Here is a 20,311-nt window from a genome sequence, read left to right as displayed (position 1 = left end):
TTATTAAATATCATTGCATACCATATCTCTCTGCTGCTGGTGTCTCCTCTGGGTTCCTTTGTGGTTAATTTCAATGATAGCTGATTTCGAGGTGCCCTCCTGTTGAGAAATCCATTTCGTATCAACTTAGTAAGTTTTGCATTGCAAAAGTTTAAGCAGCATTACGAGAGCAAATAAGCCTGTCAAAGTGGAATTTAAAGATTGCATTGTCACGACAAACCATGACGTAAAATGGAAATTAGAGTAACTGAATCGTTTTTAAAGATAGTGCTGAGCAACGCCCTGGGGAAGCCTTTTGGTATTAGAGAGGAGCTTTATCAGGTCACACATGATTTATGACTTTAGGTCACACAAGTTCATGACATCATCTTAGGAATTCCTTCGTAATAAATTGCACATGAATTTGAAGAAGGATTTTCTACACATGCCAAGTATGCTCCCTAATGTTGTGCTCGAATGTACGTAAAGGAAAGCTTTCATCATGCGTGGTTTCATTCTGACAAGTTCAGCTATTTTCTGGGCCAGTCACATAGGAACAGAAATCTAGATAACATCAAAACAAAGGAACTTGAAGTTATTTTTAAAACGCTCAAATTTTCAAAAACACTGATGTGTGTCATGGTACACAGTAATTAAAATTTCACATGATTCACATGAAAAAATATATTCATACACTATCCAAATATGGTCTTCATTAGACAAGTTGTATATCTATACAGTTATTCATATTAATAAATGTAATAATTTATTGGTGTCTTATATTTTCTTATATTTTGCTTTGTGTTGTGCCTCAAAGATCATTGTCTCTCAGCCTTATTGCTTTAATTAAGTTTCTTATTTTCTGAGTTGCAAAGCCCTTTTAACACTAATGGATTCTTTTCAAGATGTCCATCAAACGTACCAAAAGCACGCTAACCAGCAAAAAAGCACAACAAAAGTATTTAAAGCTGTCTTCAACAAAACGCAACAGGCCAAAGGACTGAACGTTGAGCCGGCAGGCTGCAGATATTGTGCAATTGAATAAAGGTTTTGTGTTTACCCAGTAGCTGCTATAGAAACATGGTTTTACAAGCATTGAAAGGGGTTGTAAGTAAGCTTTCCTCTGGATGACCGTGCGATATAACCACATCCTGTCTTACCCCCGCAATAGATACTAACAGCAAATTTTGCTGGGTTTTTACAGTGCATGTTTAAAATTTGAAAAATGCAATGTGTCTGACAATGCGCATGAACGCTAATGGACAGATGCGGCGTAATGCAGTGAGTTTAGCATGCACGCGCACACACACACACACCTTCAATAACCTTTTAACTCACCTTAATAAGTAGCTCTCTGCTTAGGGAGTAATTATTGTCATCTGAGAAGATTTCAGACAGTTCCTGGAAAGTGCGATAATTTTCCCTGAAAACAGCATAACATTGGCAAGTCAATGTGATGCATCCACATTATATGAAAATACTGCACTGAATTGCATGCAAATCTCAACCCTCTTTCTTAAAAAAAAGCATATTTGGTAAATTGCTTTGGATAAAACTGTCTGCTAAATGCCTAAATGTAATGTAAATGCATGTCTTTCACAAACTTTTTTATCTGGTTTAACTTGTACTAAACTAGTATCCCTATTACCCTGCTAAGTCACATTGCAGACAGATATTCTGGTTAGGCTTTTACCTGGACACCTCATCCCAGGTCCTCCTCAGTCTATGGATGGCATTACACTGCAGGGCCGACAGGATGGCCTTCAGAGAGGAGAAGCTCTTCAAGATGCGACACTTCTGCAAGAAATATTTAGGAATTACAAATCTATAAAAACTTGTAATATGGAGTTATTGTTAATAAAAGTATATACTTAACAGCAAGTGAAACAGTGATTTACAATTTTTATTGTATATTATTTACATATTTTTTACAAAATGATTTGAAATAAAACAGCGTTCATATGTACCACATTGTGCGTCCAAGACAATGATAGTAATGTGTCCACCAGAGCATTGTTTTCTGTGGCCGGCGTATGTTTTCAATTGTTTAAAGGAACAGTATGTAGGATTGTGGCCAAAACTGGTATTGCAATCACAAAACTTGTGGCTAAAACTGGTACTGCAATCACACAACTGGTGGCCAATACACAACATGACAACATAAACATCAGTTGAGGGCTGCAACTCTGCTTTTTAAATGACAATATCCTGGCCAGACAACTGTTGTCAGTGATATAAGTATTTGAAATGAAAATAATTTCTTAATGTCTAGTAACATATCAGGGCCATTTTATGATTAAATGATATACATTTCTTACATACTGTTCCTTTAAATAGAAGCGCAGCGTTTTTAAAAAAGGCCAGATGGTGGTGTTTTTGTCTATACTAAGCGACAAGCGTTTAAATATGAATAGGTGTGTTCGACTTCCTGCGGCGCTGCATGCACTGATAGGCGGATGATGTCAAAGTACCGCAAGAGCGTTTTTAAGAAAGTATACAGAGAAGTATCATTTCGAGTCGCTCTTGCGGTACGTCGACATCACCCACCTGCCGCTTTTTGCCGATGTCACACACCTAATAACTTTGGGTGAAATGCTGAGCTTGTCAATGTCACTTTTCACTCAGTCGTCCAATCACAGTGGAGGGGCGGAAGAAATACCACACTAACCAACCAGAGCATCGTACAGTGACTTACAGAATAATCATAGCAACTTAAGCGTTCAGCTAAAGAAATGCCGCCAAGCGCCAACAGTCGGCATTTACCTGCCGTTTTCAGACGCATTTAAAGTGCACCTATGTCATTGCTAAAAAACTTTATTTTGTGTATTTGGTATAATACAATGTGTTTGCGTGGTTCGCATGGTCACACTCTTCCTTAAAGGCACGTATTTGAAAAGCTCTGTGTCCCTAAACAGCCGGAAATGTGACACTCCTTACCATGTTTGAAAGATTTGGTCATAGTGCAATGCTAACAGGAGTTAACTTACAGGCTGTCCAAGCAGGAGAAATTGATAATGTTGGTCTTGTCTACGTCAACAGACCCAGGAAGTAAACTGTTGCCTACAATCCGTGTGTTTGTTGTAGTCCAAGAAAAGAGATTTCCGTTGGAGACGATAACTCCAGTCATTGTTTACTTTGAGGTATGTCCATTTTGCATATCGTTAACATGTACTAATACACACTTACACACCAAAGGAAATTTAAAAATGTGAATCGGACAATAGGTGCTCTTTAAATGCTTTGGTGGACACAGTGCCAAAGACAGGAAGTTTAAAGAAGAGTAGTTTCTCACCCTGGCCACTTCTATCCAGTGTTCAATGCGCTTCGCTCTTTGAAAGGGTCTGAGAGACCTGTTGTCCAAGCAGGTGGCGATCACACAGTTGGTCACGCTGTTGAATTGAGCAACGGTGGCCCGGATGGTGGGTGCCAGGTGCTCTTTACCCTTCTTATCCCGCTGGGACCATATACCACCCAAACAATGATAAGGAACAACCCTCTTAAACAGCTCCTGGAAAAACAACGATTGTCTGGTTAAAACATAATCTAAAAAAATTACCTAACCTCTGACCTTTTAAGCCACTAGATTACTTAAGACTAAAGCATGACAAAAGACTGATTCATCTCTTACCGCATCCATGACTGTTAACTGCTCAGCGACCAGAGCAGGACTGTGAGACATGAAATGAGAGGGGAAGAATTCATCCTCCAAACTGCTCTCCTCAGGTGTGGCAAAGGGGCAGGTGCAAAGATCGGCTACAAAAACAGGGTGTGTTGTAGAAAGTTAGGCCAGTTTTTTACAACCATCTGTTAGATTAATACGAAATACGAATGTAACCTCACCTTCAAGTTCAACCTCGGACAGTTGCCTGCGCTGAAAATGCTCCAGCAAGTTACAAGCTCGTCTTTCTAGGTCCGATCCAGAGAAATTGAGCTTCAAGTAGGATATTAGGCTGTGCAGGCATTCGTGGTCCGGGGGATTCCAGAAATCCTCAGAGTACTGATCCAACCACGCTCCCAGGATAGATGAGACAGTGCTGCCATGCACATAAATTCAAATAAGAAAGGTCGATTCTTAGCAGCAGCTAAATGAATTGAGATCTCAGGGTTTAGTTGAACAACAAGCAAAAAATCATTACTTTTTAAGCTCTGTGTAGTCTTCTGGGGAGAGCTTTGGTCCCCTTGAAACAGGATGATCTTGGAGTTTGGCATACCTGAGATAAGTAAGCATGCACTTCAGATAATATTCACACAATTTTACGTTTTAAAAATGTGTTTAAAGGACTGTGTACCTGTTAAGCAGTAGATCCAGAACTTGTTTGGTGGTGGCAAAAGCTCGGTAGGTGCACAAAAATATAGTCACATACGTATAGTCCTTCCCTTTATATGCCGATACCATATACTCCACCAGTTTCTCCAGCGTGCCGGCTTTAATGGTCCGACCCTTGCACGTCTCATACAGATTGAGGGCAGAATCCGTCTCCACACCCAGCCATCTTTGCCCTTTACTGGCTGTCTGGTGGAGCTGCACCTTTCGGAGTGTGATGGTGTAGATGGCTCCTTCCTCCACCTCCTCTCCAATCTCCTGAACTGAGCTCTGCAGATTGAGAGAAATACAGAGTATATAGTTTTGTTTTCATAACTTTTATCTTATCTTTTATCTTTCTGTACCATTTATGTAAAACTGAGCTATATACTATAATCATGTCTCAAATAGGACATTAAAGTCTGATATTAAACGTGAAAAATGTGAAATTAACCACCGAGCCAAATTTGAATGATTAAAAAAACATCAAGTAAATAAAATAACTTATTATCAAACGCTTGATAAAACAGGCAGAATTCTCAGCTCTCAAACCACGCCCACTCGCGGAAAGCTGCCATCTCTCTTAACTTTCAAATACCACTACCATAGACATTATATACGTAGTAGATCCCTCATAGACTGGCGCTGCCTATTGGAGCTGACGTATCAAGCCCCAAATGTGCGCCCCCTGCATTTATATGAGGAAGGAGTATCCCAAACTACAATAATCTTAACTCCCTGAATTTTTACCAAATTTTCACACACGTAAGTAACATTAATTAGAATGACATAATATGAATGGAAAAATTTTTTTGTTCGATCTTACTTGTGAAGGGTAATCCCATGCGATCTGGTATCAATACTGTGCCGTTATTGCAACCATAAGCTGCATAAAAACGGGCATAGTTGCTCGCTCATTGACTCAGATTGACTCTGGTGCTAGCGTAAAGTGAGGAGACCCAACCAATATGGCGGCGACGCTGGATTACGTTCCAGCACGTCATGAGGCGTCTACATATATAATGTCTATGCACTGAAAAAAAATTATTTATTCAAGTGGTCACAATCAATTTATTTAAGCTACATATAAACAAAAGTTTTTTTGTTTTGTTTTTCCAAATTTTTTTGTTTAAATGTAGCTTAAATAAATTGATTGCGACCACTTACCTTAAAAAAATTTGTAAATTGAATGAATAATTTTTTGACCGCTTCAACCTAAATGAATGCTCGCTATTGTGTTAGGGGCGGGGCCATGCTCACTTGCTTGAATTAATCATCGAGCTACTATTTTAGCCACGCCCAAAAAACGTAACATGTTTCAGCAATACATTTCTAACATTTATAATGTGTTTAAATTAGAATCAATAATTTGAAATTACTTTACATGGACTATAAGGAAAGATTCAAGGGATAACTTGATTTTATCCAGTTGGTGTGAATCAATTAAAAATTATTATAATTGGAAAGAATCAAAACTGAATGCAAATTTTCTAAAACAATGACAAAAAATAAATATTTAGCTACTATTATCCAATAGCCCACAACTCTAGAAAAGGACGGATTGAGCAATTTATTATTATTTATTATTAAGATAACATAACAATAATGAATTGTTCACATATGACCAGAAACGTGCATTGTAGAAAAGGGAATATTTGATTTAATGTTGACTTTAATAATCTAAAGACAACCAATGTGTTTATTATTCAACTAAATGTGTATTTCTGTCCCTGTATTGTGTGGTAAATGTGCAAGGTCATATACGTCTAGAACAGAAGAGGCTTTAAGGGTAAGACAGGATTACTGCTGACCCCGTATTAATCACCCTTAACACCAAGCACACAAGACCGCGAAAGTGTCTCTTTATCAGGCAACGTCACATGGTTAACCCAGCCCACTTTGAGTTTAAATGTGCACTAAGTCATATTTTGTGTTTCACTGACTTGCGTGCCGCAGGGATGGCATATTTTTTGTAAGCCAAACCCGGACTGGATCCCTCACTAAAAAGCCCATTAATTTTTCCCATAGACATTTGGATTATCGCAATATTAAGATCTGTGTTTAACAAACGTTTATGACACTTACACACCTTTTGTCAAACAAAAGAATCTTTACAGATACTAGAAATATAAAAAGCTGAATTTTAACTTCATAAAAGCTGTGTTCATCTGTGAAGACTAACTTGTTGCACAAAATGTGTAAGTGTCATAAACTTTTGTTAAACACAGAGCTCATTTTTTGTGATAATCCAAAAGTTTATGGGAAAAATTACTGGGCTTTTTGCAAGGGAACCAGTATCAAGCTAACTTCCGTGTTAGCCCTATAAAAATACGTCATCTCCGCGGCACTCTCTAGTCTTGTACTTTATACTAATAATACCACAAATGCAGAATCACCTTGACCCTTGTCACCCATAATTAATTTGTTAACTGAGCATGTGTGTGATAAGGGGGGGTTCCCTTATGAAAACTAAGCATGTTTTTTGTGTTTAAAGTGTAGTAACCATGTTTTTTTGGTTTTAACTGTAGTAAAACCATGGTTAATTTTCGTAAGGGTTGAGGGGTCTATGAGATAAAGTGAATAGTTTACGACTGGTCACCCTTATGTAGAATAAAATAGTACAATTCTTTTCTTTAGGTGCAAAAAAAATAGCATTTTTTTCCTATATGATCAACAAATAATGCCTTGTAAGCAAACATAAAAGTTAAACAAAAGTTAGCTTGCCTACAGTAAATGCATAAGACAAACAACTGAAATACAGCCCTTGACGTCACTCACTTAAACTGAAGGGAATTCCTAGGAAACTATTGGGAAGTGACACTAAGCTTGGCCTAAGGCAAAGAGCCAATAGTGCGAGGGTGTATCCTGTACGTGCCGTGTGAGGGGGTGTGAGTCAGTGCATGCTCAACGAAAAAAAAGAAATGACTGCCTGAACAGATAAACCAATCAGAGGACTCCATCCAGCAGTCGCTATGGTAACACAAATACACATGCCACATAACACTTTCCCTCAAATACATTCGCTATACTGTGAAAGAGCATGAATGAGCACCAAAGCAACAGAAATGTATCTTAGATGGCTTGTGAGACAAAAAATACTACTGTTGATGGAGATATTCTGAAACAACTGTATTTACTCTGTAAAAACGGGGGAGTAGAAATTTCTACCTCACCACAAACATAAAAACAAAACAAAACAAAAGTTACACCACACCTGAATGCACATATAGGGAAGCCCCTCTGACTCATGCTGAAACTACTGGGCAGTGACAGTATGATCTATAGAGACCTGGTAATAACAGACCTGACACAAGACTGAATGAATGTTAAGAGACATTTGACAGCTGACATTTAACAACAGGAACAGCAAAGCACCTAAATGTACCTACATTGTATAAGGGAAAATCCACCCTGCAACTACATCCTTAAACAAGTCTCAGCCTGATCTCACAGCAAATTTGTGTGAATTCATACAAAGTGAATTATACAAAAACTTAAAATTTTCATAAAAAACAATAATGAAACCCTGCCCCAACCCCATCATCACAGACCAAATAAAAATCGAAGAAAAATGTGCGAGTGTGGTTGCGCGAATTAATACGAATTAGCCACCTCGTAAAATACATACAAACTGCCATAAGATTACGTTAACAAAGTCATATTAAATAGTCATGAAAAATTTGTCCATGGCACGAAATTCAACTTTTTTTCGTACCTGCAGCACAAATGTCTTTTTCGTGTCACTGAGCACAAATTTTTTATAAATAGTTTTTCGTGTCTGTGACACAACTTTCTTTTCCGTGTCATTTTATGTATTGTTTTCTCATTCCCACTATTTTTAAATCATTGTCGCTTGGGGTTAGATTTGGGGTTTGTGTTATATTGTAATTTTATGTATTGGTTTCTACATGTTTTTCATTCGCTTTTAAAACTATTCTAGCCTGGAGTTGGGTTTGGGTCTAAAAATGTAACAGAAAGTGATTCTAACCCCAAACCCAAGAGACAATGATAAGAAAATAGGAAAAAACTATGAGAAAAAAATACATAAAATCCCACAAAAAAGAAAGTCGTGCAATGGACACGAAAAACTATTTATAGGGGGTTTCATTGGACGCACATGCTGACGCAATACGGGTCTGGTCGGAACTTTACTTCCAGTTTCAGTTTTTTTAATGCTCTGACTAGTTGCTAATCTGAACACTTGAACAAATAACTCGTCGAAAATAACAAATGTTTTGGTTTCCTATGTAATCTACGTGTTGTTTATTTTGCTTGTTAAATAACTACGTTTAAAATACTTTGTTGTTATTTATTCTTAGCGGAGTTTACCGGAAATTACGTGTTGACCACGAAAGCCGCTTATTTATGTTGTTACTGCTGAAACCGTCTAAAGAAATTTGTGCGAGTGACATTAAAAAAAAGCTGAATTTCATGCCATGGACACTAATAAATTAATAAATTTTCGTGACTATAACACGACTTTCTGTGAGATCAGTCTGTTAAATTGAGAAGTAAAACGGTAATTTCAATTTGTTGTTAAAGAATTAATTTGAAATTTAAATACATTTTTAGATTATTCAGACATAAAATATACAAATAATTTGGGCTAAAACAATTCAAAGTATAATCTATATTTCATATTTTACTGGAAAACAACACTCTAAATATGCTGGGTTGTTATTAACTCATGCTGGGTACATATTGAACAGGGTTGTAATAACTCATGGCTGGGTAACAACAACCCAGCATTGGGTCACTTTTAAACCAAGTATTATGTCCAATATCTACCCAGCATGGGTCAAAAACAACTAGAGTAAATATTCAAACTTTCTTCACTTTTTCCATTTAATTAGTCATAAACACCTAACAAAAATATTCAAAGACTCAATATTAATGCTATAAGGTGATGATTCAAAATGAACACTATGACAAAATTAAAACTCTCCACTGCTTCACCTCTCCCCCTCTAAAACCAGTGAGTTTCCTGAGAAAAACAAAGAGCGCTGAAATGTACTGCAAATGTTAGAAGGTTAGGAATACTGCGTAACAGCTTCCTTGACAGGTGCATCCTTCACAAACAATGTAGAGAACAGACACAAACAATACAGAAATCCTCCTGTCAAAATTAGGGAGGAGTTCAATAATGTGCAAGGACAAACCCTATCATGTGGCTGCTTCGGCAGACATTTACATTTTCAAACAATCCAGAAAAACTAGATAAACTATATGCTTGATATCAAATTGTCTTTTTATAACAATAGATGGCATGACGTGATGCATCTGTATTTAAATCCAAAAGAGAAAGACTAGGGTGAGGTCAACTGTAAGGAATGTATTGATGTACTTGGAGTCTGTGCTTAGAGTCCTCCCGTTGACCATTAATGCGTTTCGCTCAACATCTATTCGTGTTTACATAATGTGTCATAACATTTCATGCATACCTGCATATTTGCTTTTTTAATGCCATGACAAGAGTATAAAGCATAGGTTATTTGCATAGGCTTGCGATACAATATTTATAAATGTCCTAAATCACTTTTGTGTGAGCGATGAGCATATCTCTTTTCTGTCAGCATTTTCCAGGTGGCAAAACAATATAGATTTGTGCCATGGATGAGGTTTATGTTTCATATGTTCTCTCTAGATTCATGCTCCTTTAAGAGTAATTAAACTGGAGAGAGATGGAATATTTAGAGCTAAGCTGTAGTCTGTGTATTTTGGCATCGCTCGCTGAGTTTTTAGTGCAGTTAGTCACAGCACATTAAACCTCAGTGCAGAGTGATGGCACAGAGATTCCTGCAGCAAAAATCCACAGTGGAAAAAAGGAAAAGGTAAAAAGGTGATTCCCCATTCAATTCCACTTTATCCTGGAGATTTCCAGCAACTTTTCTTTTTCAAACAATCACTTCTTTTTAGTCTTACACCAACTAGATTTACATTAAAAGTGTTTACGTTAAAGTTACAGTGTGTAAATTTTAGTGCATCTAGTAGTGAGGTTGCCACCACCAGACAAACATGTCATCGTCGGAAACAACTTAGTAAAACGTTTGTCCTTTAAGGGCTTCTGTAGAAACATGGCGGCACAAAATGGCGACTTGCATGTAGGGGACCCTTGGTGTATGTCGATAAAAACGTCTCATTCTAAGGTAATAAAAACATAACAGTTCATTATGTCAGGTCTTTATACGCCACTGATAATAATTTTTAATAATTTTTGTCAAGAGATCCTTATAAAAATTACACACTGCACCTTTACGTGTATAAGTAAAATATATCATGCAGATTGGAATATCCAAATTTCGACTGTGACAAAAAATCTAACAGTGTTAGCATTAACTGTAATTGAACTGGTTAGAGAAAAGGTTTGAGCTGAGCTCTAATAATTAACTTCCTTATCAAGTGACCTTTCTGGTTTCTGGGTTGTTTTCGTACTGTTTTTTTTTTGCATGAGATAAATGTTATTGGGGCGGTTTCCTTGACAGGGCTTATCCTAGTCCCAGACTAAAATGCATGTTCGAGCTAGCTTTTTTAAAGACATTTTGAACTGACATATCTTAAATTATATATGAGTGCCATTGTAAGGTATGTTTGTAAAAACTACTTAAATGTCCCAATATAACTAAAGTCTACTCCTGGATTAATCGAAACCCTATCTGGCAAACCGTCCCATTGGGTTGTAAATTTTAAGATCGTTTCATCAATATTGTTCTGACATTTGCAGTCAATGTAAATGTTGGTTTGCCTGTTTTCGTTCTCCAAAAAACCTGCTCCTATATTCAGAATGAGATTAGCAGAGCTCAGGGAGGAATTCTTCAAAACAAACCTTGGAAAAAAGTTTTTCCCAAAACTCTGCCTGTGAGTGCAGCTCACAGCTGATGACTACGAGTGGTCCAGTATACACCGAATGAATAGTCAGATCATGATCAAAGTTTTTACAGTGTGATTTTAACAGTGACCTATTCAGAATTTGCATAAAAATGCTTCATTCATGAATTCACCAACTCACATATTTATTCCTTCATCTTCCTCTTCAATCTGCCTCTTTGCCCTCTTCTGCCTCTCACATCCATGTTTTTCCTTTATCACTATAACAATGTTCCTCCCTCTTATCCCTATTCTGATCCATCACAAAAGCTTCTCTGTACGTGTCAATGTAGCCCCTGTCTGGTCTTCCCATTACACAAAGTACAGATCTGCTCGTCCCATTACGGCTTTCCGAGTTCAATCGAGCACACAAAGACCCCTTTAAGGAGCATGCAAAATTTGTAAACACTTTTAACAAACACAGAACAATGAAAAGATTATTACAGCGATAACCCTGTGACAACAGTGCAAGTCAGTTCTTTGACCTCTTCCTCATTAAGAGCCACTTCCCTAAAATGTTTCAATAAATGGACGGGGCCGGAGCAATAACATTTAGCGGCTGTATAGAGAAATCGTAGCACCTCCAAGCAGATGGAAAACAGAGTTGCAGTTTGCAACGTGGACATGAAGTGCTTCACAATGTTACTTTAGTGGATCATCTGATCTGAGTACTGTGAGTACTGAGATCTTAATAAGCCATTATACAAGGATAGATTTACATCTAGTTGATTTGGTTTACATCTACAGGGATGATGTAATCGTCTCTGACCCTTGCCAAGACTTACTGTAAATTACTAGTCACAGTTAAGTCTGGAAACAGGAATGGATAGGGAAATAAAGCAAAGTTACTTTACCATTGACTATTTTCAAGCATCCACCCTACTTCCAAAATGTATAGGATTGGGGTTACACAAGCCAACTATATGTAATTGACAAACGGGCAAATGATGATTACATTAAAGAAGGAAGGAAATTTTAAATAACAGCATTTACAAGCTGAGGCACACATGTACCCACAAAATATGCCGACCACGATGATAGGGAATGCCATACAGTGACCGTGCTGGGGATTTACCCAGCAGTAATGGTGTAATGAAAGCAGATTAAATTTAGCCCAGTGAAGGTTAATAGCAGGACAGACTCACTGGCAGCTTCTTCATGTGCCCTAAAACAAGCCTTGGTGCGAATTGCTGTTTAGTCGCAACAATATATTGTTGGCACTGAAATGCAAGATAAAAAGGACATCTTGTTCACAAGCCATGCACAAAACTCGCATGTTTACCACAACAACCCGGCAATTATGAAATGTGTGGCTACCAAAACAACCTAAACAAATATTTTGCATTGGCCAGTCTGATAACTCACAAATGGAAAATCAATAGCTAGAGTCTTTTATCACATTAGACAACTATAAGTGCTTTGCCACGTTACATAAGGCGCTCATAAATTTAACAATCCATTCTTTCTCAGCTAACAATATGTGAGCTGTCACGGTCAATATTCAACAATCAAGTCCCTGTTAAAGGTGCAGTGTGTAAATTTGGTGAGTTTGCGAATTGCAACCAATGGCTTAGTCCACTGCTCACCCTTCGCTTTTGAAACACATAGAAAAGCTACGGTAGCCATCACTGGACAAACATGTCATCATCGGAGACAACTTGGTAAAAAAAATATCCGTTAAGGGCTTCTGTAGAAAAATGGCGGCACAAAATGGTGACTTCCATGTAAGGGGACCCTCTGTGTATGTAAATAAAAAGGTCTCGTTCTACGTTAATAAACACAAAACGGTTCATTATGTAAGGTCTTTATACACCCCTGATAATACAGTTTTGTAAATTATTTTGCATTTCTGTCAAGAGAGCCTTCTAAAAATTACACACTGCACCTTTAACCTCATAAAATTGTATAAACTGCACTAAAGTAACATCTGCATGTATTTAATATGTACATAACAGTCATATGGCAGCATTTCTTTCCTTGTTGGTTGCTAAACCACGCGAGGAAAGAATTTTTTTATTAATACCTGGATGTGACACGAGTGTGCCAGTGCTTGTGATGGTACAGGTGGTAGTTTTGGTTTGATGTTGATGTTACAAAAGATGTAAAGAAGATGCTTAATGTTACTTGATGAGTAAAATATTAAGTACAGCAACACATATACCAGACAAATTCATGGCAAAGTAGTAATAACTGAAGTAGTAGGTCAGCAAATGTTTTATTTTTGGTTGCTATTCATCTGTTAAATTGACACAATGGCAAAATAGCCTAGTGAATAGACTGCTTGTAAACAACAGAAACATATGCCATACACAATATATACACACACACAATGGAAAAAAAGATTTCTAGAAAAAAATAGAAAAAGATCATTTGATCATTAAAAAAAACTATTTTATATCCAATAAGATCACCAAATATACATACACTGACAATTAGTAGCTTTCTAACAAAATAGCACAACGAACATATAACTACTTTAAGGTGCCCTTTTCTATTCAAATATTCAATAAAAATGAATGAAAATCTCAGATTGATGTGTTTTACCTCCTCCAGCACAGGCAGATCAGGGTCCAAATGCGTAAAACTATTCAAGACCACCGGACAACCATCTCCAGAAGCGATCTCCATCTTCACCCCATCCCAAATATTTTTAATTCTCCATGTACTGGAGTCAAACAGCTCATCCATGGGCGTGAGCCTAACGTCTGACTGTATACCCATAACGTAGACCATTACCGAAAAACTGTCACCTGTGTAAATAATTTACTATTTTATCCAGACCCCCATGATTTGAGATCAAGACGTCTGCTGTAGCAACGAGTGTTTGTCTGTATAAGTTGAGGGGAAGAAAAGAAGGGAATACCCTGAGAGACGATACGCCCCGCCCATCATCGGAACTAATCCCTCCTCCTTACCCCAAGACCGCCCACTTGACTAACACACTGCCGGGAAACGGTGACGATTATGAGTACAGAGGCAAAAAATAAATGTGTGCACTTAATGACAAAATCATACGGTTTTAATTTGGATTTGGACATCATGATCTGGAATACCACAGTAGGCTATTTATTTTAAAATGCTGTGTTTGCTGTAAAGCGAAATCCTTCATTCATTATAACCATAAAACTCACACTGGAAATGCAATTTTAACATGTTAACAAATTTAGTACTCTTCTCAGTCTTCATTTAGGATTACTTGTAGGTATTTGAATAACCGGAGTTGTTTCTAATTGGTCAAAATGCCACTAACTACGACAAAATAATAAACAGGCGTCAAATTCCAATTCAACTTGAAATCAAGCCAATAGCGCCCTCTTTTGGCAATAATGGTGCTAATTCTCCCTCTCTCTTGGATGATCGTAATACTGACGCAAAGCTCAAAAGGGAAACTCGAAACCTCCAAAGGGGTTGTGTTTTTACCATGAGTAACTGCAGCTGTTTGTGGCACCTGCTTTGGATGATGGTGTTTTCCCAAGCAAAATTTCTCTCTCAGGCAAATGTAATGATCATAATTTAATCAGACAGCTGATGGGAAACTCAAACATGTCATCCACATTTTCAATGAGAAAAAAATGGGGGGGGGCACTTTTCACAAATCACTTTATAGGCCACTATTAGACATCACTGGCCTTTATTAGATGCACTACAAAATTTGTAACCGTGTTGCATATAGGTTTTGGAGTCAGCTTGGGGAAGAATTCAAGGATACTTGCCAAAAAATTACACAACATATGTGCAAAGCTTACTGAGTCAAGGCAGAGGAGAACGGCTTTTCTAATAAAAACAAGAGAGCATCGACTAACTATTAAGAATTGATGAAATCGGTGTTAATGTATGCTTTATAACTTCTGAGCTTTTTGTTTATCTATGCATTTTTATATTAGGATAAACCCCTGATATGTTAAAGTTAGCATTTTTTGTATTTTTTCAAATAAATGCCATTAAGTTGGTTCTCAATTTGATATACTCATACTTTGGTTGTTTAACTCATTTCCCGCCAGCCTTTTTTTGAAAAGTTGCCCGCCAGCATTTTTTGTGTTTTACACAAAATGTCTTCCAGGAAAATTCTCTTCTAAAAATATATAAACATACAAATATATCAAATGAAGAAACAGACCCATGCTTTCAAACAAACAAACAAAACAGAAAAAAAAACGTTTCATCCTTTCTATTTTTTCTCTGCTTATAAACTTTTAAATATGGTTATTTCTCTTAAAAAAAATGCAAAAAGATGAAATAATTGCATTTTTGTGAAGGAATTTTGTTAGAAATCAGATTCAGAATGATTATCAAAACTTACACAGAGTTTAAAATTAGTAAATACATTTTTTGCTTCAGTTTTTTTTATAAATTAAGTGGTAATTGGTTATATGATCGCAGTTTTACAGATTAACATAAAAACTCACCATGGGACACATTTTTTTGATGCAAATGTTTTCTCTTAATTGACGAGATAACTCGTCAATGGCGAGGAAAGAGTTAATATAACCTGAAGGAGCATTTAAAGCTTAATCTACACTCTAAAAAATGCAAAGTTATTTTCAACCCAGCTATGAGTCAAAAAATGGACAGTCTGTTTGGTGGTAATTTAACCTATGGGTTGTTTTAACACAAAATGTTGGGTTGTTTTATTTAACCCATTGTTGCGTCACATATAAATAATCCACCATTTTAGATTGAAACAACTCGGCATGTGAAACTACAACCCAACAGATTGGGTTTGTCCCTTTTTGACCCAACGCTGGGTTGAAAATAACCCATCATTTTATTTAGAGTGTATTAACAAGTTAGATATGTTATTAAAGGTGCAGTGTGTAATTTTTAAAAGGATCTCTTGACAGAAATGCTAAATAATATACAAAACTGTATTATCAGGGGTGTATAAAGACCTTTCATAATGAACCGTTATGTGTTTATTACCTTAGAACGAGACCTTTTCATCTACATACACAGAGGGTCCCCTTACATGGAAGTTGCCATTTAGTGCCACCATGTTTCTACAGAAGCCCTTAACAGACAAACTTTTTTTACTAAGCTGTCTCCGACGATGACATGTTTGTCTGGTGGCGGGTACCGTAGTTTCTCTATGTGTTTTAAAAGTGAGGGGTGAGCAGTGGACTGAGCCACTGGTTGCAATTCGCAACCTCACCACTAGATGCCGCTAAAATGTACACACTGCACCTTTAAAGAGCTCCTATGGTCCCGATTTTACATTTCCTTTGGCGTGTAAGTGTGTATAAGTACATGTTAACAATATGCAAAAGGTACAAACCTCAAAGTAAACAATGACGCGAATTATCGGCTTCAACAAAAAAAAAATTCTTGGACTACAACAAACACACAGAACACATTATATTATATCCAAAATAACGTTGTTTTTAAGCAACAAAATAGGTGCTCTTTAAATTCCATATGCTTGGCATATGATTTCTTTTCTGGATTATGCCGCACCTTGATCTTATATGATGCTGGGAAGTCACATGAGTTCTTACTAATCTTTGCCCTTGCCACTTCAGCTAATAGATTTGCAGGCATATAATTCAAGGCAGGATAAATTACACAGACATCTAAACTGGATGTGAATAACCCTGGGCCCTCTCTAATTAAACCAAAACAGTTGTTAGTTTTGCTTGGCTGCCATGCAGAACTATCACACTGAGTTATTATATAGCAAATTTTTATGCATCAGAACTCTTGTGTTTTGGAACACCACTCAAATAAATCTTCTTGTTGCCAAAGCAGGCATATTCACACACTCCCTTAATTTCTTTCTATTGACAAACTTATTTGAGTAGCCTGTATTTATTCAGACCTTAGACAAAGGTCAAGCGTTAGCTATTGCATATATGTTGGAAATAGAATTTATAACTAAATATTAATAGTCCAATGTTTTATTTTATTACATTTATTAGGACTGCTCATAAAATGTATAATAAAAGCATTACAGATATATCATAAATCCACAATAGCATTCATTCTATTTTATTATAAATATAATACTATTATGGCCTTAAAGGTCTTTTCAATATAAAAATAAAATAAAATAAAATAAAAATAATGACCTATGGCATGTGTGTATGTTTGAGTTAAGCCTCTATATCTCGGCCACAGCTGAAACTCAATTGCACAACCACTATTTGTCCTGCTTTTTGCCGAGATTGATGGATAACAGCTTGTTGTTCTCTCACAGCACCAGCATAGTTTATAGTTCTCTGGAGACGCTTTCCTCACTGTATCCTATTTCTTTTGTCCTCTTTTCCAGACACACACAACATTCAAAATAAACCAGAAACCAGGTGATCAAAGGATCTGAAACATGGTTACAAAACTTTTTTTTACCATCCCTCCTACTGTTGGGAACCAAGGCCATTGGATTCCTCACATAAGTATTGCAGCAATCAGTGTGTTCACCCTGAACTTTGTCTCCTCAAGCTTGTGTAAACCTTTAAGAAAAAAATCAACCAATGTACTTTGAAAGTACCTAACTTCAGGACAAATGAAGTGCAAACAACCTGAACAAACTTATAAACGCAACCAAATACGAAACAACCTAAATTTCCTCTCTCTCTTTCACACTCCGTTTCTCTTTCTTTCTTTCACTATGTCTTCCTTGGCAATGGAAAGTACCTGAAAGATTATATCAAAAGCTTAAGAAGAAGGAAGTCCCTCGTCACTCATTGGCATCAACTCACACCTACACACTCAATCCTGTCACAATGAAGTTTACCTGTCCAGACATCTTAATACTCGGATGTGACAAATTTCTCTAGAAGCATGTTTGTAATCCCAGAAATTGTAAAAATTGGTTGTAAACAAGAAATTTAAATAACACAATCTGGATGGAGCTGTTATAGACATAACAATAAAAATAATAATATAAAAAACTACATATATAAAAAACTACACAACAAATGTAATATTAAAATAATAGATTATATCAGATACACTGTTAAAAAAGTTGTTTCACGATGCCATATAATTTTTGACCGAATGGTTCTATAAAGAACCTTTAACATCACCTTTCTGTTTCACAAAGGTTTTTGTAATAATTTATTATTATTATTATTATTAACTTATTATTAACTTATTGGTGATAGTGTTTTAGATTATGAAAGGTAAATGGTTCTTCTAACAACCTTTGACTGAATGGTTCTTGGAGGAACCAAAAATGGTTCTTCTACACTCAAAAAAATATTGGTGCTAAATAGCACTAAAAGCTCGTAATCATAGGGGAACCATTTTAAGTGCTATATTGCACCTATACTGAAAAAAATGATTCATTTAATTTACTCAATTTTTTTAAGGTAAGTGGTTGCAATCAATTTATTTAAGCTACATTTAAACAAAAAAATTTGTAAAATAAAATGAAAAACTTTTGTTTAAATGTAGCTTAAATAAATTGATTGCAACCACTTACGTTAAAAAATTGAGTAAATTAAATGAATAATTTTTTTCAGTGTATAAAACACCTATGAAGAACCATCCGGGGGTGATATAGCACCACTATAGCACCAGATATGGTTCTATATAGCACAATATGGTTCTACACAGGTGCTATATGGCACTTAAAATGGTTCCCCTATGATTACGAGCCAGGGAACCACTTTTGGTGCTATTTAGCACTGTTTGTTTGGCATTACGTGTATGGCATTAAGCAGCTTCATCTTTATGAGTGTGCCTTAATAGATCTGGCTAACTTTATAAACTTAGCATATTGTGGAGAATCTTATATATCTGAAGTAGTTGTTCTTACCTGATTTACTCTCTCCAAACTCGTCAAATCACAGTATGTATTTTCATTACCATACATGCAACTCAAGCCACACCAGCGTGTCAGTTGAAGAAGTTGATCAATTCTGTCTTTCCAACGCATCACCCTTATAACAGGTTCCTCAAATAAGCAACTGTATAAAATCCTTAATCCTGTGACAGATGTGAAAAACAAAACTCTTCTCTGCTTTTCGCTGACCCCATAACACTGTGCTCTCTGCAACATGTGTTGACTCAAACAGCTGTATCAATATGCAGGAACACGGCGACATAGAGTCTGAACTCTTTTAACCGTCTCTCTCTGAAGACCAAAATGTTTGTGAGGCTATCATTATGAGATTATCCGCTAACACCCTTACCTAGGTTACTATAAAAGAAACATTGGTAAAATGCCTTTGCCGCTCTGGGTAGTTGGTAAAATTCCCACGCAAAACGAAATTGTGATAAGTGAGGCAAGACCTGTGTGACGACTTTCTGTTTTTCAAACAAGAAATCAAAACTGAAGGTTCGTGTGTTTACAAGCATTTTTCTGTAAAAAATTATATATTTAATCATACATCTAAATGAAATAGTGAAATCGAGTCTCATGAATAATCCATTTATGAGATAAAAAGACATCAAATTTTGATTTCACATTCAATCTTTGACATGACTTTACTCAGTCAATATTAAAGATAATAAGGTTATAGTTTCAAACAGTAAATCACATAAAATTAGCTGGTTTTTCAAGTACTGTATATATTAGGAACACATCCAATCTTATGTTAAAGGTGTCATGTGGTTAAAGACACATACAGTGTCAATCATGTTTTAATGTGTGAGTATGTAAACACTAAACAGCAAAGCACAATCTAAAGAAAAAAAAAACAGGCAATAAAGAAACATGCTTCACTGACAGAATGTATGATGTAAGCTTTCTTTTCTTTCTTCACTGCAACAGAAACACCATTATGTGACTCAATTTATTATTCTCTGGAGCCCCATTACCTTTCTAAGGCTCTTGGATGCTAAGAACTTGGCATTTAAAAGTGCTTTCTCCTCACAACGGGAGCCAAAAGGGAAAATATTTCAATAACTCTGTCTAGTCACATGAATAGAGAGTGTAAATGTCTGTTACAATGACACAAGCAAATCTGACATCATTCGTAAAAAAAATGTTTGTACAGATGATTTTTTTGTTAATCTATAAGTTTAAACGCTTTAATATAAAAAAAATCTAATTACATTTGAGATTACATTCATGATCTTTTATTTAAGTTTTATTTGTTTATAAGCAATAATGCACAACCAAAAATGGATTAGACATCAACTTCAAAAGCACTCATGAAACTTTATCAAGTTATAGTGCAGTAGCACTGACCATATAATGTGTACTGTAATAAGGGCTAAGTAACC

General features: G+C 36.3%; 1 protein-coding gene across 4 annotated transcripts in view; it reads right to left on the bottom strand.

Annotated features, from left to right (window-relative positions):
- The window catches only part of ralgds (ral guanine nucleotide dissociation stimulator), a 34,756-nt gene that overhangs the window by 6,695 nt on the left and 7,750 nt on the right, over positions 1-20,311 (bottom strand). For 2 of the 4 annotated variants that reach the window (XM_055167658.2, XM_055167657.2), the window contains exons 2-9: positions 4,269-4,573; positions 4,116-4,190; positions 3,820-4,013; positions 3,608-3,732; positions 3,272-3,487; positions 1,673-1,776; positions 1,318-1,402; positions 22-99 (exon numbers count right to left, since the gene is read on the bottom strand). In XM_055167658.2, coding sequence (XP_055023633.2) covers positions 22-99; positions 1,318-1,402; positions 1,673-1,776; positions 3,272-3,487; positions 3,608-3,732; positions 3,820-4,013; positions 4,116-4,190; positions 4,269-4,573 — 1,182 coding nt within the window. Of the gene's footprint in view, positions 1-21; positions 100-1,317; positions 1,403-1,672; positions 1,777-3,271; positions 3,488-3,607; positions 3,733-3,819; positions 4,014-4,115; positions 4,191-4,268; positions 4,574-13,690; positions 13,991-18,899; positions 19,322-20,311 lie in introns of those variants that run through there. The other 2 variants (XM_055167655.2, XM_055167656.2) reach the window with 2 other exon arrangements.

The sequence above is a fragment of the Misgurnus anguillicaudatus genome, chromosome 5, assembly GCF_027580225.2.
Source record: "Misgurnus anguillicaudatus chromosome 5, ASM2758022v2, whole genome shotgun sequence".
Taxonomy (NCBI): Eukaryota; Metazoa; Chordata; class Actinopteri; order Cypriniformes; family Cobitidae; genus Misgurnus; species Misgurnus anguillicaudatus.
This window is presented reverse-complemented; position numbering and strand designations above follow the sequence as displayed.